At 37.5% G+C, this 21,399-nt stretch overlaps 1 protein-coding gene across 3 annotated transcripts in view; it reads right to left on the bottom strand.

Moving 5' to 3' along the window:
• Window positions 1-9,029: 9,029 nt before the first annotated feature.
• The window catches only part of GUCY1A1 (guanylate cyclase 1 soluble subunit alpha 1), an 83,411-nt gene continuing 71,041 nt past the window's right edge, over window positions 9,030-21,399 (bottom strand). For all 3 annotated transcript variants that reach the window (XM_027867016.1, XM_027867014.1, XM_027867015.1), the window contains exon 9: window positions 9,030-9,741. In XM_027867016.1, coding sequence (XP_027722817.1) covers window positions 9,540-9,741 — 202 coding nt within the window. In that variant the 3' untranslated portion in view covers window positions 9,030-9,539. The remainder of the gene's footprint in view (window positions 9,742-21,399) is intronic.

Raw genomic sequence — 21,399 nt, 5'->3', positions numbered from 1 at the left:
CTTTCTTTCTTTCTTTCTTTCTTTCTTTCTTTCTTTCTTTCTTTCTTGTGGGCTGCAGCATGGCTTCACTCAAGCCTTGTGTCTGTGACCTTTTCTAATCTGTGTTGTTATATCATTGTTTGTGATCAGTAACTATATATGAAAGAATACAGCTCATTTCAGAAAAATCATGTCCTGGAGGACTGTGAAGTCGTGCAGCTTCCATTCCTCTACTGGGAAGAGGTCTAAAGGAATAGGATGATAGATTTAGAATGGAAAGGGACCTTTAGAAGTCACCTAGTCCAATCAATCCACTCACTTGCCTCTGGTTGGTACTCCAATCATCTTCATCTCTCTCCTCCCATTTCAAACTTGGAATCTGCTCTCAGGACACCAGCCTGTGCTGGGGGAACTTGGACCTTATTTGACTGGAACTGGGCCTCTCTAGCAATTCGGAGCCGTTTCCACACCCTGCTGTTGTCTGTTGCCCTCCAGCTTCCCTTTATGTTTTGTCTCATTGAGAAGAATATAAGAACTCTCTTTCTGGCTTGTATTTCTATCCCCAATGCTCAGCATAGTGCTTGGCATTTAGTAAACACCAAGTGAATTCTCTCTCTCTCTCTCTTTCTCTCTCTCTCCCCCCACTCTCTCCCTCTCTCTCCCTCTGCCTCCTTCTCCCCTTCCCCCACTCCTCCTCCTCCTCCCAAGTCCCTCTCCCATTCCTCTTTCCCCTCCCCACTCTCCTCCTCTTCCTCCCCCTTCTCCCTCACTCCTACTCCCCCTCCCTGTTTCCCCTCCCCCACCTTTCCCACTCCTCATTCCCCTCTCTTCCTCCCCCACTCCCCTACTGTCTCTCCTCCACTCCTCTTCCTTCTTTCCCCCCCTACTCCCTAGATTCAAAACTAATACTTCCCCTCCCACTCCTCTCTCCCTTTCTCTCTCCCCCTCCTTCTCCCCCTTTCCCCCTCTCCCCCTCTCCCCCTCCCACATTTCCCCACTCCTTCTCCCCCTCCCTCTCTTTCCTCTCTCTCTCTCTCTCTCTCTCTCTCTCTCTCTCTTTCCCCTGTTTATCTGTCTATGCATCTATCCATGTATCTATCCATCCATCCATCCATCCATCTATCTATCTATCTATCTATCTATCTATCTATCTATCTATCTGTCTGTCTGTCTCTCTGTCTGTCTTACATATGAGGACCAGAGAAGTTTAAAGGACTTATCTAAAGCCATTCAGGCAGTAAGTGGCATGGCCAGGTTTTGAATCTAGGTAAATCTTCTAATTCCAAATTTTATACCACTGTGCTTCACTACCTATTCAAAATACTTTTGTGCAAGCTGTCAAATCTGTGGCTTCTGTCATGACTTTTCCCCCTCTGTGACTAGGTGTCTTTAGCTGTAAAATTATAATAATATGTTTATAATATAATAATATGCTAAGTGACTCCTCTGTAGCTTATAGCTTTAACCAGTAGCCTGGAGGCCCCAAAAGCCTAAGGGAGGTAGTCATGCTCCCACAGCTAATATGTGTCTGAGGTAAGACTTGAACCTGGCTTTTCTTGATCCAGAAGCGAGCCAGCTACCCCCCATGCTACTTGCCTCTCCATATTTAAAAAAAGACACATTCCAATTTTCAAAGTACTTTCATTTATCTCATTTGATCCTCACACGATTTTCTAAGATAAGGCAAGCATTACCTCTATTTTACAGAGAAAGAAACTGGGATTCGTGGAAGATAAATTACTTGCCCAAGGTTACACAATTGGTAAGAGATAGAGTTGGAATTCAAAGCCATATGTAGTGAATGGGATCCAATATTCTTTCCATTACATAACAAGGCAGTGAATTTGTATTATACGTACAGCTTACAAAAGATCTCAGGGGCATTTGTTGAATATGTTGTGTTCTCTAAGACGGGAGTATGGTTTGGAGAAAGGGGGTTAACATTAAAAGCATTAACAAGGAAGTGCTGTCCTAAGAGTGAAATTATGAAGGAGAAGGTCTTAAGCATAGTAATATTTTCCCCCTAATAATAAGGAATATATTATCATTTACTTATTATTTGTGACAATGTGCACCCATAATGGGCACACACACCTAGTCTTTTGGGGCCGTGGTTTCTTCATCTGTAAAATGTAAAAATGTGTAATAGGTAGTGGTGCTCAGCATGCTTTGGTGTTATATACTACTTGAGTTCCAGTCCCATTCCAATCGCAATAACTCCCCTGATGATGAGAGGACTGGACTAGCAGATCTTTGACGTTCCTTCTAGCTCTATATCTATGAGTTGATGAACCCTGGCTCACATCAGAGCTTTCTTTATTTTTAACATAATGTCTTTCCAACTCACTGTACTACTGGACTTCATCAGCGTGCCCTCCCTCTAGAATCTTATCATTCTGCAACCCTGAACCTCATAGGTCCTTGGTACTCCTTGCCCCTCAGGCCTCTCCCTCCTTCTAGTTGGAGAAGGTGGAGTGTGGCCAATGGAGAGCTCCTCTCAGATCCTCCATTTTATTTTATTTTATTTTATTTTTTAATTTTATTTTAGCTAGACAATGGGGTTAAGTGACTTGCCCAGGGTCACACAGCTAGTGAGTGTTATGTGTCTGAGGTTGGGTCTGAACTCAGATCCTCCTGACTCCAGGGCTGGTGCTCTATCCACCATGCCACCTAGTTGCCCCTGGATCTTCCATTTTTGGAGGGGGCAGGCAACCATCTTGTAATTTTTCACCCTCATCATTTCCCATCTGGTTGTACTCCTGGATTTTATCATGTCTCTCACTCTACTTTTTCCTCTCTCTTCCTCATCTCCCTTTCAGCTTCTTTTTATATGTCATCTTCCCTGATTAGTCTGAGAGTTCTTTGAGGGAGGGGAATGTGTTTTGCCTTTCTTTGTATCCTTAGTGTTTAACACAGTGCCTGGTACATAGTAGGTACTTAATAAGTTTATTGACTAGATGACTGAATAAATAGGTTTTTCAAAGGAGGATAAAAAAATTGCACTAAATTTTGCCATCAGCAACTATATAGCTACATGTTTACTTTTTATGCTAAAAGTGAATAGCATGCAGGTTAATGGTACATCTTTGTAACTCTACTTCGAAAGTCCATTGTTATGGCACTCTCTCTTTATGAGTGGAGACTGATGCCCCATGCTTGCATGATGGGCAGGATGGAGTTGATGAGAGCCAGAGAGAAGAGAGCTCTTCAGGGTTGGTTTGTGTGTGTGTGTGTGTGTGTGTGTGTGTGTGTGTTGCTGACTGTTTTTGGACTTCTGGCCTTCTAACTTCCAGTTTTGAGAGAGAAGATGGACAAAGTCAACTCCATTTCAGGTTATTGGAGGAAAAGATTCTGGAAAGTAGCCTACATAAGAGGAAGTAGCAGGCTCTAGAGATTTTATGATACTTTCACTTGGATGAGATCTAGAACCCTCTCTCTTGGTTTAGCTGAGTGACATCACTCCCAGTGGAAGAGTTCCTTCACTCTGTATTGTTGGGTATATATACTCATTTGTACACTTTCTCTGATTTATGTTTTTACTACCAACTGGATAAATGCCTTTATTTGCTACTTCTTATATGTGTGTTCATTGTGGAACTGGTATGTGGTGAGAAGAGGATCAAGCCTTGGATATAAAGTTTAGGGACCCTCTTCCCTTCAATTAGTGAAACTGTGATTAGAAGTTAGATTAAAACTGAAAAATCACATGCCCTAGTCAAGTAATATTTAAGGAAGCAGATAAATGTAATTCTAGCCCAGCACCCTCCCCCGCCTCAGGAGAGCAGAGTGGCCAACCTCCTGGTCCCAACTTCATGCTTCTCCCCTGGCCGGCATCAATATCTCTCTTGGAGAAGAGTTGGGGAGAAGACATTTAGCAGTGTCTATTCTGCCTCCTTTCAAGTCATAAAATGAAACCTTCATGCTACATGTGAGGGGAGAGACAACCCTCACAATGTATTTAAAGCCATAATCCAACCAGAAAGCTGTAGCATGTTATAGATGGAAAAGACAATAGAGATCGTTTAGCCCAATCTTGTACGATTTGCCTATTCAGAAAATGAGACACAGAGAAGTTGCGACTTATCCAGAAACCACTTTATAAGTTATGTACAGGAGAACGGTTAGAATCTGGGTTTCCTGAATATGAACCAATTGTGTTTTGCATTATATCACACTACTTCTCAAGAAACATTCACTGGCTAGTAAATCATATTTTAGATGTCATAACAAAATCACTATCTAAAGAATCCTATTGAGATCATTCTACAAAGTAAAGGATTCTTTTTATAAAAAGAATCATTAAGCTCCATAAGCAAAAGTACATTTATTTTTGTCTTTCTAACTCAAGCACCTAGCCCAGTAGAATGAAATTCACTTATCTTTAGCATAAGTACATTTTCTATAGGACAATTGCCTAATAGAGGTATACTTGTTTTATATCTGTAAGAGAGGTAAGAATAGCCCTTTCACAAAGTATCATCCTGATACTGTAACATAGAGTAGATGTGACCCTGGATCCTTGAAAGTTGTATGACTTGTCTGAAGAGAAGCTGTTTTATCCCCTTTGTAGTGCAGCACTCCCCTGAGGATGGATTCCTCCCAACACACACATACACACACACACATACTTCAGAGCAGGCACAAATATCCTTTGACTGCTTCCTACTAGGTATGAGAGAACTCTTTTAGTTGGCTGATCCGTGACTATACTAAAGAGGCAATCTCTCTCTCAGTCCTCTTTTTCCTGCTGGCCTTGAAGTAGAAAAATGACTCTGAGCTCTGCAGGAATTTGGTATATCCATGGAATTCCAGCTTAATGGCCAATTAAAAGAGTCCTCCTGGACAATAAGAAGCAATCAGAAGATATCTATACCTTTTTTGAAGTTAGGGGGTAGAGAGGGAAAATGTTCCCTCTATTATGTATCACAAAGGAGGCAATAATATTAGTTATCATTAAATGCAATTACATATGCCAAGCATGGGTAAAATTACCCATGATCCAAAGCCAAGTCAACAAGTATTTATTAAATATGCCAGATCTGTGCTGAGTGCTCTTGTAAATGGCAGTCTTCTCCATCACTATCTTAAAGAATTTCGTGTTTTTAACAAATGATCCAGAAGAGGGAAGGACTGATATATCTGCATAATTTGAATAATATTCCTTTTATATGAATCAGATGTTCCTTTTGCAACAAAAAGACTAATTTTCTTTTATATATATATATTTTAATTATGTTTTAAATAGTTCCATTACAATATTTATACGGCAGCACACCAAGGAAGCTCCCAAAAATCTTGGATAACATTTTGTTAGGCTTTGCAACTTGCCAGAAGCAAAAATCAGGTATAAACAATTTGCTGAAGGTAATAGTGAAAGTAATTCCTCTTTATCTATGATATATCATTATAATAAACATCATGCAAATTTTCAACATAAAGTTTAACATTTGTTTTCCTTTTTCAATTAATTGAAGTTTAGAAAAACCATTAAATCAAAAGAAATATACCATCTGCAGTAACAATCATCAACCAGATAGGATAGAAGAGGGAAGTATTTGCTGTAAATAAAAACTCGAGTCTTGGCATATGAATCTCTATGAATTACTTTACACAAAAAAGCTGAGAAGAAAGTATCTTTCTGACTCAAAAATCAAAACTAAGAGGGGCAGCTAGGTGGCATGCATGGGCCCTGGAGTCAGGAGGACCTCAGTTGAAATCCAGCTTCAGATACTTGCCACTTACTAGATGTGTGACCCTGGGCAAGTCTCATTGCCTAGCCCAAAACAAACAAACAAAACATCAAAACTAGGAATCTACAAATTTAGAGAGTGTATAATGACAATGAAATCACAGGTCTAGATCAAAACCCAACCAAAACAACTAATAAATTGGATTTATCTCAGTTCATTTCTTCAGATAGCTGTTTTCAAGATTCTCTTCAAAATAGGTAGGTTTCAAGCCATTTCATTCTAAATAAACATCAGATTGGAATATCTATTTTTGTCACTTACAGTTATGTTGCGTATATATCAAATAAAATTTAAAATGTCTAATGACAGCAGAGCCTCATTCCCAACCCTCAGTCAGAAAATCTGAATTTAACTCACTAACTGATGAAGTATGAAGAAAAAAAAATATGCACTTACATAAAAATTATAATGTGTCTAAAATGAAGTTGATTTGAACAAAAAGACACTAATAGGTTTTAGCCCAGATGCCATATTTCTCATAGGTTTTGGGGACATGAACTTTCTTTTCTTGCTAGCTAGAAGTCACAAAGTACAATGTTATTTTTATTGAGTAAAAATTATCTCCAAATAGAATGGGAATTACATACTTTGGTTTCCATAGCTATTCTTAATGAAGTCAATGCCCCTTTATTCAGAATTCTTTATTGTGTAATAAAGAAATTATACATCCTGGTTTCTATTTGAGAATTCTTTCTCTGGAACATAAGAGTTTTCTCTGCAAAAAGGGGTCTTCTCTGGTCATGTTTATGTCAGAGTTCTTTCTATTTTAATCCTAAGGAAAATTTTTCTTTTTTTCTGATTTTTGAAAGAATACTTCTTCAAGGGTGGAAAAATACCAAGAAAGCACACTTCTAATACCATGTCTTTTATGGAAAAGTCAGGATCCCATCAACAATGTTGATGAGCACACCAGGGAGATAGTCCCTCTAACATTAATGTTAGAGATGCAGTGTGGTATGTCCTGGACAAAGATTGGGGGCTTAGATTTGAATCCTGGCTTGAACATTTACTGTGTGAACCTGGGCAACTCACAACCTCTCCTAGCCTCAGCTTGCTCAGCTGTTAAAGGGGAATAACAATCTTGGAATAGCTCGCTTCATCACATGATTGTGAGGACAGCATATAGCTAATTTTAAAGTGCTAGCTTCCTTGATTTCCTTCAAGTCTTATGTTCTGCAAAAAGCTTTTCCCCAGGCCTCCTGAATCTTATTGGCTTCCTTCTGAGATCACTCTCAATTTAGTCCTGTCTTTGTTTTGTTTGTACATGGTTGCTTACATACTGTCTTCCTCATTAGGCTGTGAGCTCCTCAAAAGAATAGGCTGTTTTTTTTTGCCTTCCTTATTTATAATTCTACCTAGCACTCTTCTCACTCCAGAAAAGACTTCAATCTTTCCAGAATAATGAAGAATATAAGTACATGGGATTTAAATGTGGGTTGGAAGTAAGATTTTTTGTGGGAATGAGACCATTTTTCTTTTATGTATTCCTTTTCTTTCTTTTCTGTTTCTCTTTCCCCCTTTATAATAAGGGCTCAGCTCTAGAAAGAAAAGGGTCTTCAATCCTTCACTTATACTGCAGTCTATATAGAATATTAATATGATTTCAAGACTGTAACAGAATGAAGCTCATATACCCTTTAGTGCCAAAATGACCGGTAAGAGGCTAGATACCTAGGGGTACTGTTTATGACCTAGAAGAGTAAGTCGTAGTAAAGTACTAAATGGTATACTGAGGATAAACCAGGCCAACCAAGAGTAAATTTTTCATCCCGCTGTTAGAATGGAACAGGTGACAAACAATGGAAGTATTTAAAAACTTGCACACAGAACCATTTTGACTGCATCCAATCCAGTTTAGGATTTTCTGTTAAACATTTGTCACTTGTACATATATATATAACATATATACATATATATAAAATTTTAAAACTTGTTCTTTGCATCATGCTCTTGCTTGGGCATTGTGTTATTTTAGAAATGATGCTCATACTACCAGATTTTTCAAGTAATTATAAGGATGATGACTTGAAACCCCAACACTGAAAGCAAAAATCAAAGTGTTGAATCCAGATGTCAACACACAACACAATGGATGAGGAGTCAAGTAGACCTAGCCTTGGCTCTGCATCTTGTGGCCGAAGTAATTTTGGAAAAACATCCTTTTGTTAGGAATTTAATTTCCTCATCTGTAGAATGAAGAAATTGGACTCAAAGAACCCTGCTACCCCTAAAAATCTAAGACATTTTACACAACAGATCACTTTCTTTGCTAGTATCCACCAAGCACTGAAGAGTATAGCAGATTCATAATCCTTTTCTGAATACATGTACATATCTGTAAAATGGTCTCTTTAATTAAAAAAAATAAACAAATTAAAAAATACAAACCTAACATCTCCTAGTCATGTAGCTTAGCCTTTTCCTAGAAGTACTTCTATTGGTTTAAAAAGCCAATAGACAGTTTCTACTGATTCAGGACCAAGTAGCACTGCTCTCATGTATAACTGCATAGTGAGTTCCCTTTTTTGGGTTCTCTCTTTAACCCCAAGAGGCAGTGTGGTATAATAGATGGTATAGTAGAGACAGCTGGCATTAGACTCAGAAAGACCTGGGTTTAAGTTAGGTCTCTGACATGTACTAGTTATGTAACTCTGGATCAGTTGCTTAACCTAGCATTCTGGGAAACTCTAAGAACATAAGTTGGACACAAGATACCAATCTTTACTAGTAAGGAGCTTCCCATCTGATCATTCCCTATATCAGTGAAATCACAGGTCTAGTATCTATCTCCCTTCAACCTTATTTCATTTCTGCTTAAACTGTGGTGATCAAATCAAGAGTATTACATTACAATAAGTAATACAATCCCTAGGAATGGAAATTTATATCCTCTATGTTTACCTGGATACTTTGCTTATATGTCTGGGTGTTATAGAAAGGTTTTATCATGCTTAAACATGAAGAATACATGAAAAGAAAATAATATTTATTGCTATGATACATGCTACCATCAAAAATTATGTTTTTTTTAAAAAAACTTCATGAATTAAAATAATACTTCAGTGTTACTTTGAATCTAGCTTGTGATTATATAACATGCGACCCATACTTTCTTATTTTCTTAAAATAAGAGGACTTGACAGAAAAAAAATACTTGGCCTATTTTGCTATATATAGGCAGCCACAACAAAAACACATAATAATAATAATAGCTGGCATTTATATACCATGCTAAGCTTTCCAAAGTGCTTTACAAATATCACATTTTAACCTCAGAACAACCTTAGGAAGTCAAGTGACTTGCCCAGAGTTACATGGCTTATAAGTGTCAGAGGCTAGATAATAACAAGCAGTGAATTTTAAAAATTTATAATAGGGACAACTTCTTGTGACTTTGTTCTTAGCAATACTGTGACTATTGCATCTTAAGTATGACTGGCACTCAAGCAAGGAACAGTACTACAGGCAAATCTGTCTCTTGGTACAATACATTCAATTTTTCTGATGTTATGTACAGTGGGTCTAGAATTCTTAGTACAGGTTGATTTGAAGTGACTTACATAATATCATCTGTCACAGAAAAGAAAAGATACCTCAAGAAGTATAATATTAAAATAGAGGAGTTGAAATATTATTTCAGTAAATATAGTCTGTCATTTAAAAGAGAAATAACAAGTCTTAGGGGACCTTGCTCCTGAATCAGTAATACTGGCTTTCAGGCATCTGCAATCCTAAAGTGCTTTCCAAGGCTTCATACATCCTCACTGGACTCAAACCCCCGAATATTGATAGAATTGGTGAAGATACAGCTTAATCAATGCCTGATGCTTTGCCCAGAAAGTTAGCATTGCCATCTTCAATCTCTCTTTTTGGGAAGCACGCCTTTGGATTTGCTCCTTGTATGTAAGCATCCAGGAAATGACAAATTCCAGGAATTTCCTTGGGGAAGTTGGGAGGCAGTTCTTCTCTTGAACGAGGAGTAAACACAAACCCAGGGCATCCTTTCAGTAGTCTGAAAGACAGTTAAGAGGGAGTTATTAAAATTATTTAAATAAATAAGCAAAGGTTCAGGGAAGAAGATGCAAGAGAAAGGGTACAATTGAGTAGATCAAAGATATTCAAGATATTTTGAGATTATTGAGTAAGGCAGAAACTTTAACCGTAGCCAGAAGAAAGAACTTGATGGCTTTTTTTCTCCTTTGGGCATTCTAAGGTTCTGGCTAAACAAGTCTACTTGCTGTTTCCCGTACTTACCATTCCATCTTTCACTCTAGGGCCTTTGCATAGGCTATCCCGGGGCAAAGAGTGTATTTTTGTGAAAAGAAGAGTGAGTCTCCTGATGAAATTGGAAAATCATTTTGGCAGCTAAGTAGAAGAATGTATTGGACTGGGGTGTGACTTGATGAGGGAGAACAATCAGGGGGCTATTGCAATGGTTCAAACAAAGGGTGATGAGGGTCTAAAGGGAGGGGAGTGGTCTTGTGAGCAGAGAAAAGACAATATATGTGAAAGATGTCATACAGAAGGAATTGACGTGATTTTACCACTGATCAGCTTTGTGAGGTGAATAAGAGCGAGAATTAGAGAATGAAACCAATTAGAATTATATAATCTATTTTTAGTAGATTTATCTGACCATACACCTCAATGCCAGTATCACTGTCTGACCCTGCTTGGTCTTATTTATCACAATAGACTTCTGACATTCACTTTCAGTTTCTAGGACAATCCTGACAATCCATCTGACATACTAGTCATGGTCTGATGATTAGGAAGAGAACCAAGAGAGAGCAGTTAAAATCTAATGATTACTTCTGACCAAATACACAATATTGAATCAATTATAGTTGTGTATAATAATATGGCATAAATAGATATAATTAAAAGATGATCAAAAACAAAATTTCAAGATTTTCTTTAGGTCTAACAAAATTAGTATGCCCACCGTATATAAGCAAATTTGATCTAAATGTGATATGCCAGCCATATAACAAACATTAAACATTGAATTGACAATAACTTAATTTCTCTTCTTCATATTTAAAAGGATTTTGTGTGTGTTGTATGTGTGTATGTGTTGTATTGTGTGTGCGTGTGCTTTTATATGATGGTGTGGGTTCTTAAAAAACTTTCAGAGAAAGTCTCAGCCAATACCTCTTAAAGGCACTGACCTTAAGGCTTCCTTGAAAAATCACAGAGGCATAGTATCTCAGGGTTGGAAGAGATCTTAGATAGCACTTACTCCAACCCGTATCTGATCAAGAATCTGCCTGTACAGCATTCCTAAGTTCCTGAGTCAGTTCAGTTCATTGTAATTTTGGACAGTTCTAATCATTAGGAAGTTTTTCTTTCCATCAAACTGAAACTTGCCTCTGATTTCTTTTCACAGATACTAGTTGTGTCCTCTGGGGCCAAGCAGAACAGATCTGATCTCTCTTCCACATCAGAATCCTTCAGAGACTTGGAGATAGCTATCATACCTCCCACTGTTAGCTCTTTTTTTCTGGTGAAATATTGCCGGTTCTTTCAACTGTTCTTCTTAGGACAGGATCTTGAAACACTTGATCACCCTGGTGGCTGCCCTCTGGTCACTCTCCATTTTACCAGCATCCTTCCTCACATTTTTGAGGATCTGAGCACATGCATCCAAGTGTGATTTTGAGGTCAGGGACTATCTTTTACCTCTTTATATCCCTAGCACTTAGCACAGTGCTGAGCACATAAGCAAGATAATAGTAGGTACTTAGTAAATGTTTATGAATTGGTTGACTGTTTGATCTGACTAGGGGAGAATGTAGGTGGCAGAAGTGGATAGAGTGTTTAGGCCTGGAGTCAGGGAGACCTGAGTTCAAATCGACTCTCAGACTAGCTTTGTTTTGTTTTGTTTTTTCTAGACTAGCCTCCTATTTTCACCTTCACTGTGAATGGTTTTTTTCTGCTTCCTTATATAGCCTATCTGGGAATGAGATTTAGAGTCCATATGTTATGATTCTACTACCACTGATAAGGAAATATTATTTATTCATTTTTAAATAGTATTTCATATTTTTCCAATTACATGCAAAGACAATTTTTAACATTCATTTAAAAATTTTTTTGAGCTACAAATTTTCTCCTTCGCTTTCTCCCCTTCCCCTTCCCTAAGATGGTAAGCAATTTGATATTAGGTTATATATGTGCAACTATGTAAAAGAGACAGGAAATATTTTTAAACAAATACTATTGGGGCAGCTAGGTGGCGCAGTGGATAGAGTCCTGACGTCAGAAGGACCTGAGTTCAAATCTGGCCTCAGACCAAACACTTGACACTTACTAGCTGTGTGACTCTGGGCAAGTCATTTAACCCCAATTGCCTAAATTTTAACAAACAAAAAAAATGCTATTGTATCTGTTCTGTTTTCTCTCTGCTTGTTATCCCCTTTTCAGTTTAAGCTTTGAATATTTTAGGGATAGCCTGGTTTAATCGACTCTCAAGCTATGCTTCTTGAAAATTTCCAGTTTTGGGAGATGAAGCTTCTCACACTTGTTCTCTAGGCACCTCCATAAGATTTTGCTAATGACTGAATTATATGCAGTGCTGCTCTTGGCCACTTTTTCATTTTGGCTGGTTAGGAGTTAAAGTATTACTTTGGGCTGGCTGAAATGATTTCTAGACTCTTTTGAGCATCATTGCTTCTTTGAATAAGAACGGTTGAAGCTGTTATAATTACAGGATACATCTTCTCATTTTTATCTTTTCTTCTAATTTACTGTTAATTTTGATGTCTGCCATAGCAAGTCAATGAGCTATTTTAGAAATGATTTCCACATCCATAATTAGTTATTTCACGTCCCTTAAGATATAATCAATTTTTTTTTTTAGTAATGATGCTTGGTTCTTGCAATGCCTGGAATCTTATGAGTCTTATTGAAGAAAATATTTGCATTATAATGTTATAATGACATGAGTATTCTGTTTTGTCAATAAACCTTTGAAATCTTTCATTTCTTATATCTGAAAGATATTTTCCAATACACTTTTTTTTCCTTTCCCAGTGCCCAATTCCACAAAGTAGTAACTAAGTTAAAATTAGTTTGGGAAATCCTCAAACATTGTAATTATCCTTATGGTTATCTTTATGCTCATGCTCATGCCAAGCACTTTCATGGAATGATGTTTCTCATTACCTTAGTCAAGTCAACAAGCATTTAGTAAGCACCTATTATGTTCCAGGCACTATGCTAAGTGCTGGGTATAAAAAAAAATTGTCAAAACAGATTCTGCCCTCAAAGCACTCACAAACTAATGGGGGCGGGGAGAGAAAACATGTAAATAGCGCTGTATAAAATGTATCTGCATAGGGTAAGCTGGAAATAATCTCAGAAGGAAGGCACTATCATGAAGGGAGGTTGGAAAAAGCTTTTTGCAGAAGGAGGGATTTTAGCTAAGACTTGAAGAAAACCCAGCAAGCCAGGAAGCAGAGGCAGAAGTGAGGAGGGACAGAGTCACAGGCATGGGTCGGGGGGGGGGGGGGGGATCAGCCAGTGAACATACATAGAGTTGGGAGTCGGAGCCAGGAGCCTAGAGGCGCAGGCTCACAGAGTTCATTAAAGAGAGCGAAGTGTTAGAAGACTGAAAAGGTAGGAAGGGGACAGATTATCAAGGGCTATGAATATCAAACATATGACTTTACAGCTAATCTTGGAGGCCTTCGGGTATATGATAAAGCTGATCCCATCAACTCCTTTACCTGCCTCTCCATGGAGAACCTATCACCCACCCTTCCACTTCACTGTAGCTTCCTTATATCTGCTCATTATGTTTATAGTGAGAAAATTAAGATTGGTATGACTCAATTCCTCCAATGTTATATCAACTCACTGGTCACTGAACAAGAATTTCACATTTAGAATACCAGTGACTAAATTAATGTTTATAGATTGTCTAAAAATTGCGTGATTCTTAGCACTCCATGTTTTCTTTTTTTCCAATTTGGATTTTATCAGTGCAGAAGTTTCCATGTGTTTTTTCTTGGTCTCATGGCCAAAGAGTTAATCATCTAACAGCCAGCCTCCTGAAGGTGAGCATATATATATATATATATATATGTATGTATGTATGTATGTATGTATATGTAGTCAACCTGGTCCCCAAAAGAAACATAATGTAATCCTCTGGGTCCCTGTACAAAACTTTATTAGCCCATTATGGTTTTGAGAGCCACTGGCACAGCCTCTAAGAACCCACAGGTACCAACATGTCATCATGAGCCATTGAACTGGACCTTTTGGGATGGAATCCATTGATCCTGATTCAATATATAGATGAGAACTTTAACATTAATGGTTTGGATAATAGCCAGCATGACTGATAATTGTAACAATCTTCTAATTGGTCTCTCTGCCTCAAGTTCATCCCCTCTCTAGTTCATCCCTTATGCTATTACCAAAGCTGTTTTCATTAAATGCAGGTCTGTTTATGTGATTTCCTTATTCGACCAATGGTTTACAATTACATATAGAAAAAAATACAAACTCCTTCGTTTAGTGTACAGTTCTATACAATCTAACCTTAACATATCTTTTCAGACTCTTTGGACATTATTCTTCTTTCTTTACTCCACAATCTAGCCAAACTGGCTCTCTCTCAGTTTCTCACATATGATACTCTATTTCCCATCTCCATGCCTTTGCACTGTCTGTTTTCTGTGCCCAGGATGCCCTACCTTATCTCTGCCTCATAAAGATGTAGCTGAGACACCATCTTCTACATGAAGTCTTTCCTGATTCCCCCAAATGCTACTGCCCTCCCTTTCACACTACCTTACATTGAACAATTTTGAATATATTTATTTGTATTCACTTTATATACTTACATATTTTGCATGTTTTACATATCATCCCCATATCTTTTACCTTCTCCAATTAGAATATAAGCTCAAGACAAGTATGAATTATTGAATTATTTATACTTGTATTCCCAGAGCCTATTACAGTGGCAGGCACATGGCAGGCATTTAAATATTTGTTGATTAATTGATCAACTTGTTGATTACATAGTAGATACAGAGGTGACCCTGAAGTCTGGAAGATCTAGGTTCAAGTATGACTTCCAGACTCATTGAGTGAACCTGTACAAGTCACTACCTCTCAGAGTTTTTGGTAGCTCTTCAGGATTATATATTACAGAGAAGGTGCTAACCTTCATTGATAAAGGGAGTTCCCTCACCTGGGACCCTATACCAATGATATCATAGCTTGAGTTCCTATTCCTATTATAGAATTGGTTTAAGTATTGGTAAAAATAGTTAATCAGTCTCAAGTCAAGTAAACATATTCTTTCCTAAAAATCTTTTTAAAAAACCCTTACCTGCTTAGTTTACCCTTTTAAAAATAAACAATAAAAATATAAACTTATGATGATAGATTTTTTTAGCTAATAAGGATCTGTGTGATCAATGCTATTTCTTTAGAGATGATAGAACTTAGGCCCAGAGAGGAAAAGTGAATGACTCAACTTCATAATGGTAGAAGATGGTACAAGAACCAGGATCAGAATCCAGGGCCTCTTACTTCAAATCCAGTATTCTTTCTACTATAAAATTCTTCTGCTTACCTATTTATTCAAAATGATAATGAATCTCAAATTACTAAAACTTGAAATAGTTTTTTAAACTGTATTTTTATATAACCAATCTTTTCCATCTTTTAGTTTTTGTAGTTGTTTTTCTCCCTAAAAATACTACCTGCTGGTTACCATAGGTTTCATTGTTTCTTTCGAACCACTTCTCCAAATTTCAAATGCCATTTTGAATTCTCATTCTATCCTTCCAAATTGTTTGGCTGCTCTCCTTTCCCCTTCTCCAGCTTTATGTCTTCTTCAAACTTGATGAATATTCTCTCTATTCTGTTATCCAGGTCACTAATGAAAATGTTGAACAGCTCTGGGCTCTGGACCAACCTCTGTGAAAAACAACTCTTTGTGTCTCCCAAGTAAACAATGACCCATTAATAATCAATGTCATGATGCTGTGTTCACACAGAAGAGGTGAAATGAGTGAGAACTTTTGGTTCTGCGATATGTGCCCACTCAATGTGGGCACAACCTGAGTAGGACTCTAGGTGCTAGGACATATTTAATATTTAGCCTAAGTGGGCCCTAACAATTTAGTGGTGAGTATGAGGCAAGCAATCATTGAAGAAGGACCAAGATGGTTCTGTTCATACCACAGTCCTACCAGGGAAAGTCTTATCAGGGAAAGAAGTATGCCTACCAAAAAGCCATTACGTCTGCAGTGCCTGAAACAGTGACTTGCTTGTAGTAGGTGCTAATGTTCAATTGGTACCATTTTTTTGTTGCAGAATTTATTTTAGTTCAATGTTAAACAAACAATTCTGAGGCCTCTTTCACATACTAATCCTTTAATTATTTAAAGAGACAGAATCCCAGAACTGAAAGGAACATCAGAAACCATCCAACCTGTGTTTGGACAAGAATCCTCCCCACTACATCCCTGAGTAGACATCCATCTTTTTTTCCTGATGACTTCCAGCGAGGGGAAGCCTTTTATCTCCTGAATCAGATTATTACACTTTTGGATCACTTTAATTGTTAGGGAATTTTTCCTTCCCTCAGTCCTAAATTTTCCTTGGTAACTCACACCCAGGACTCCTAGTTTTGCTCTCTGGGACTTATCACTCTTTCATGTGATATCCCTTCAGCTACTTCAAAATAATAATTATGTCTCCCAGTGAGTCTTCTACAATATTCTGGTTCCTTCAACAGAACCTCACATGTGGAATTTCTTCTAGATGGCTACATTTTGTGAATGGGCACAGGCTTTTCATTCTCCTCCGAGCCATGATTCTGAGTCTCTAGGTTTTGCCACCATGCCCTTGCTTGGGTACCATCTCTCATCTCCTATCTCCCTCTCTTGCTCCTATTCTTCAACTCCTTTTTACGTGTTGTTTTTCCCCTTAGAATGTAAGCTTCTTGAGGGCAGGTGCCATCTTTCTTTTTGTTTCTATTTATATACCCAACACTTAGCACAGTGTGTCTGCCTTCAAGGGCCCTGAATTCAAGACCCTGCACCTTTCTGGTTGTTCCTCTTCTGAACACTTTATGACTTTTCAATATCCTTCCTACATTGTGATGCCCAGAACCAAATGTAATACTTCAGATATTCTGGACATTATGAATGAAATAGCATTTAATAAGTGTTTATTGTGTGCCAAGCACTATGCCAATCACTGGGGATACAAATAGAAAACCCACTCAAACCCTTAGATATTTTCTAGAACTGCCTCAACAGCCTTTTCCTGTGAAACACTAATCTTACCCATGGAGAAGGTGAAGATGGCCAAAATGATTTCATCTCAAATATCATGCAATTAAGAATGCTATTTTGCTGTATTTTAGAAATGAATCAGAATTCACAAGACAAATAATTTAGAACAGAAAAGAAAATCTGTTTGGAAGGTATGTGTTTCTTTATATACCTAGGGCAATTAGGTGGCACAATGGAAAGAGTGCTAAGTCTGCAGTCAGGAAGACCTGAGTTCAAATCTTGCCTCAGACACTAAAAGCTGTGTGATCCTTTGCCTCAATTTCCTCAACTGTAAAATGGGCATAATAGTTCCCAAATCACAGAGTTATTGTGAGGATCAAATGAGAATATCTGTAAAGAACTTAGCACAGTGCCTGGCACATAGTAGGTGCTATACTAATGCTTATGCCCTTTCCCCACCTTATACCAGCATTTCTCTTTATTTCTTCATATTTTCCCCCTTTTTCTCTACTGGAGGAATTTTCCCCCATTACTTTTTTTCCATTCCATTTTTTGTGTGTGTTTTTACTTTGCCTGATTTTGGAATTTTTTACTTTTATAATCCACATCTTTTTCTTACTACTATAATACTAGATCTTCCTCCTAATGTCTGGGATAATTTAATAAAATATCATTATTGTTGCTATCAATAAAAATAAAATCTAATATTCATATAGCACTTTAGGATTATCAAACTACTTTACATATAGCATCTCATTTAATCCTTAAAATGAACCTGGGAGGCAGGCCCTATCATTTTGCAGATGAGGAGACTGAGACTGAGAGAGGTTAAATGATTTACCTATGGTTCCAAGGTTAGTAAATTTCAGAGACAGGATTTGAATTCAAGTCTTCTTGACTCCAAGTTCAGTGAAGTATCCATTATACCAGCTACTCCACACATAATCTTGAACTCAAGGGCTCTTTAGGACAAAATGGTCCTGACTTACTTTGGCCCTTGTTGAACTCCTTACTATCAATATCACTCCTCTATCACTTTTAATATATTCATGGCAAACATCTTGTAACCTCAGTAGCATTACACACCCCAAAGCTCAAAATATTCAGATTCTTTGTGATATTTAAGCTACCCCACTCCTATTTATCAATAAAACTAAGATTGAATTTGCTACTATGAAAAAGTGAAACTGGTCTTAAACGGAAAATCAGCAGCATTTAAAATGGTGACATAAAATCTTTAAGAGACTTTAGGAAAGATGGTCATAAAATTGCCATTAGGACTAACATATCTTGGTTTATTGGTCAAAATCTGGAAATAATGAGTATTTCAACATGAGACCATTCTTTTATTTGTTATCCACAAAAGGTATTTTTTTGTGGTAATTCACATCATATTTGCCATAAATATTTGACATATTTATAAAGATCCTTGATGTTAAACCATGAATTTTATTCTCAGAGGAACCTTCTTCCAGAGTTCAGCTCTCAACAAATGTGCTACCAAAGGGCCTGTCAAGAGAAATATTTACACTCCATGATAAATAGCGTTTCTTGGTTATTCTACACAAAAGTCCATTTGTGCTGACCACTTAGACTGCAACTAGATTTAAATCCAAACTGTCTGCCTGTGTTTTAAAGTCAATTATTAATTATATATTTACAAAGCACAGACATCCAATGGAAATTTCAAACTGTCCTTTTCCTCCTGAAGTTTATTACAACATGGAAAATAAATCTCTTCTAGAAGAAATCATTTAAAGTAACACTACTGACTTCTTCTAAAGATGCAGCTTGGACTAGTAGAAAGAGAGCTGACCTCAAAATTGAGAAGACCTGGGATTTAAGTATTCTTAGTACTCAGGTAAGTAACTGTAGGGTTCTTGGAAAATGGCTTCATCTTTCAGTTCTCCAGATAATGGTGATTATGTATTATAGATCATTTTGCTGATCTGTATGAATGGAACTAATTTTCATACCAGGAGTTCCTCCAGGCTAATTAAATCACAGGTCTAGACCGCTCTCCCTTCTCCCAAAAGCTATCATTTATTCCCATGTCCAAATAAACATACTGCCCTATATTTCTTTCTGATCTCTGATATCTCTTCAAAACCTGAAATTCTGTGATTCTATGAATACCATAAAGCACACTACTTTCAGTGTCTTGGCCCCTGGACTATTTCAGTGAATCTCCCTAATCAATCTCCCTGCCTCAAGTTTCTCATTTCTCCAATCCATCCTCCCACACTTGCAAAAGTGATTTTCCGAAAGTGCTGGTCTGATTAGGTCACACTCTCACTCCTACCCCCTCCACACCTCCAATAAATGCCAACAATTCTCTATTATCTCCAGGATCAAATATAAACCCCTCTATTTTGAATCTAAAGTCTTTCACAACCTGGTCTCACTCTACCTTCCTAGCCTTGTTATGCATCACATCTATGAGCCAATCAAATTGGCCTTTTTTTTTTCTGGTTCTTTATCCATGGGCAGCTAGGTGGTGCAGTTGATAGAATGTCAGGCCTAAAGTCAGGAAAATCTGAGTTTAAATCTGGCCTCAGACACTTTCTAGCTGTGTGACCCTGGATGAGTCACTTAACCCTATTTGCCTCAGTTTCTTCTTCTGTAAAATGAGCTGGAGAAGGAAATGGCAAACCACTCCAATATCTTCACCAGGAAAACACCAAATGAGGTCATGAAGAGTCAAACTTGACTGAAACTACTGAACAATAACAACAACAACACATGACTGGCCATCTCCTATCTCCCAACCTGCACATCCCTGCCCCAACCTACATTTTCAGCCTTATTATTGTTGATCTAATCAAACTGGACTTCTTGTTATTCCTTACACATTGGCATGACATCTCCCATCTCCACACTATTGCACTGCTTATTCCATGTCCTGGGATGCCCTCTTCCTGCTCGCCTCTGCCCCTTAGAGTTCCTTGTTTCATTAAAGATTCAATTCAAACAGTATCTTCTAAATAAAACCTCTCCTGATCCTCCCAGATCCCAACGTGCCAAAATTACCTTGTATTTATTTTGTGTTTATTCTGTATATGCTAATAGAATGTAAGCTTCTTGAGGGCAGGGAATGTTTTATTGTTGTCTTTGTAATCTACTGTCTGACATGTAGTAAGTTCTAAATAAATGATTGTTGTTGATTGATTGGTTTATAAGACTTAGGGACATGAAACCCACACAACTGTTATTACCTTACCCAGGGTGGGGAATCTGCGGCTTTGAAGCCACATGTGGCCCTCTAGGTCCTCAAGTGTAGCCCTTTGACTGAAGCCAAACTTCACAGAACAAATTCCCTTAATAAAAGGATTTGTACTGTAAAACTTGGACTCAGTCAAAAGGCCGCACCCAAGGATCTAGAGGGCCACATGTGGCTTGCAGGTTGCAGGTTCCCTATCCTTGATCTAACCTAAGGGTACTTAACTTTGTGTGTGTGTGTGTGTGTGTGTGTGTGTGTGTGTATGTGTGCATAATAAATCCTTTTGACAGTCTGATGAAACCTGTAGATCCCTTTTTTAGAATAATGTTTTCCAATGCATAAAATTTGAAAAAGAGGATAACAAAGGAAACCAATTATACTGAAATATAGTTATGAAAATATTTTTAAAAACAAGATCATGGACTCTGGATTAAGAACTCTGATGTAGCTGAAACATCTTGAGATTTCTCTAATATGTGAGGAAGAAGAAGGAAAATTATATTTCAAATCCTGATAATAGACTGGTTGTAGTAAATCAAAACAGAAGAAACAGGGAAATAGATTCAATGCCCACCTCTCCGCTGGCGTGTAAAAACTCTTTCTAAAAGAAGAAATATACAGCATGTCTCAAAAGTCTTAGTGCATTTTAAAATTTATTAAAGCTTTGTTTAATCTACTTTGATTAGTTAAATTTAATATTATTTAATTTATTCTAACAAACTTATTTAAACTTATTTAAATTTAAAAGTGCACTAAGACTTTTGCAATACCCTGTATATTGTTGTTCAGTTATTTAATCATGTCTGACTCTTTGTGACCCTGTGGACCATACTGTCCATGGGGTTTTCTTGGCAAACATGCTAGAATGGTTTGCCATTTCCTTCTCCAGTGGATTAAAGCAAACAGAGATTAAGTAACTTGCCCGGGGTCACACAGCTAGTGTCTGAGGCCGGATTTGAATTCAGGTCTTTCTGACTCCAGGTTCAGTGCTCACTATCACTAAGCCACCAAGCTGCCTCCTACCTAATGCATTGTCCCAAAAGTCTTAGTGCTGTTTTAAACTTTAAGAACCTTAAATAAGCTTATTAAATTAAATTAAACAATAAATAAATAGATCAAATAAAGCCTCAATAAGCTCAAAACTCCAATGAGACTTTTTGGATATGGTGTATAAGAACATGTT

This window comes from Vombatus ursinus, unplaced genomic scaffold (genome assembly GCF_900497805.2).
Source record: "Vombatus ursinus unplaced genomic scaffold, bare-nosed wombat genome assembly UNPS02014784.1, whole genome shotgun sequence".
NCBI classification, from domain to species: Eukaryota; Metazoa; Chordata; class Mammalia; order Diprotodontia; family Vombatidae; genus Vombatus; species Vombatus ursinus.
This window is presented reverse-complemented; position numbering and strand designations above follow the sequence as displayed.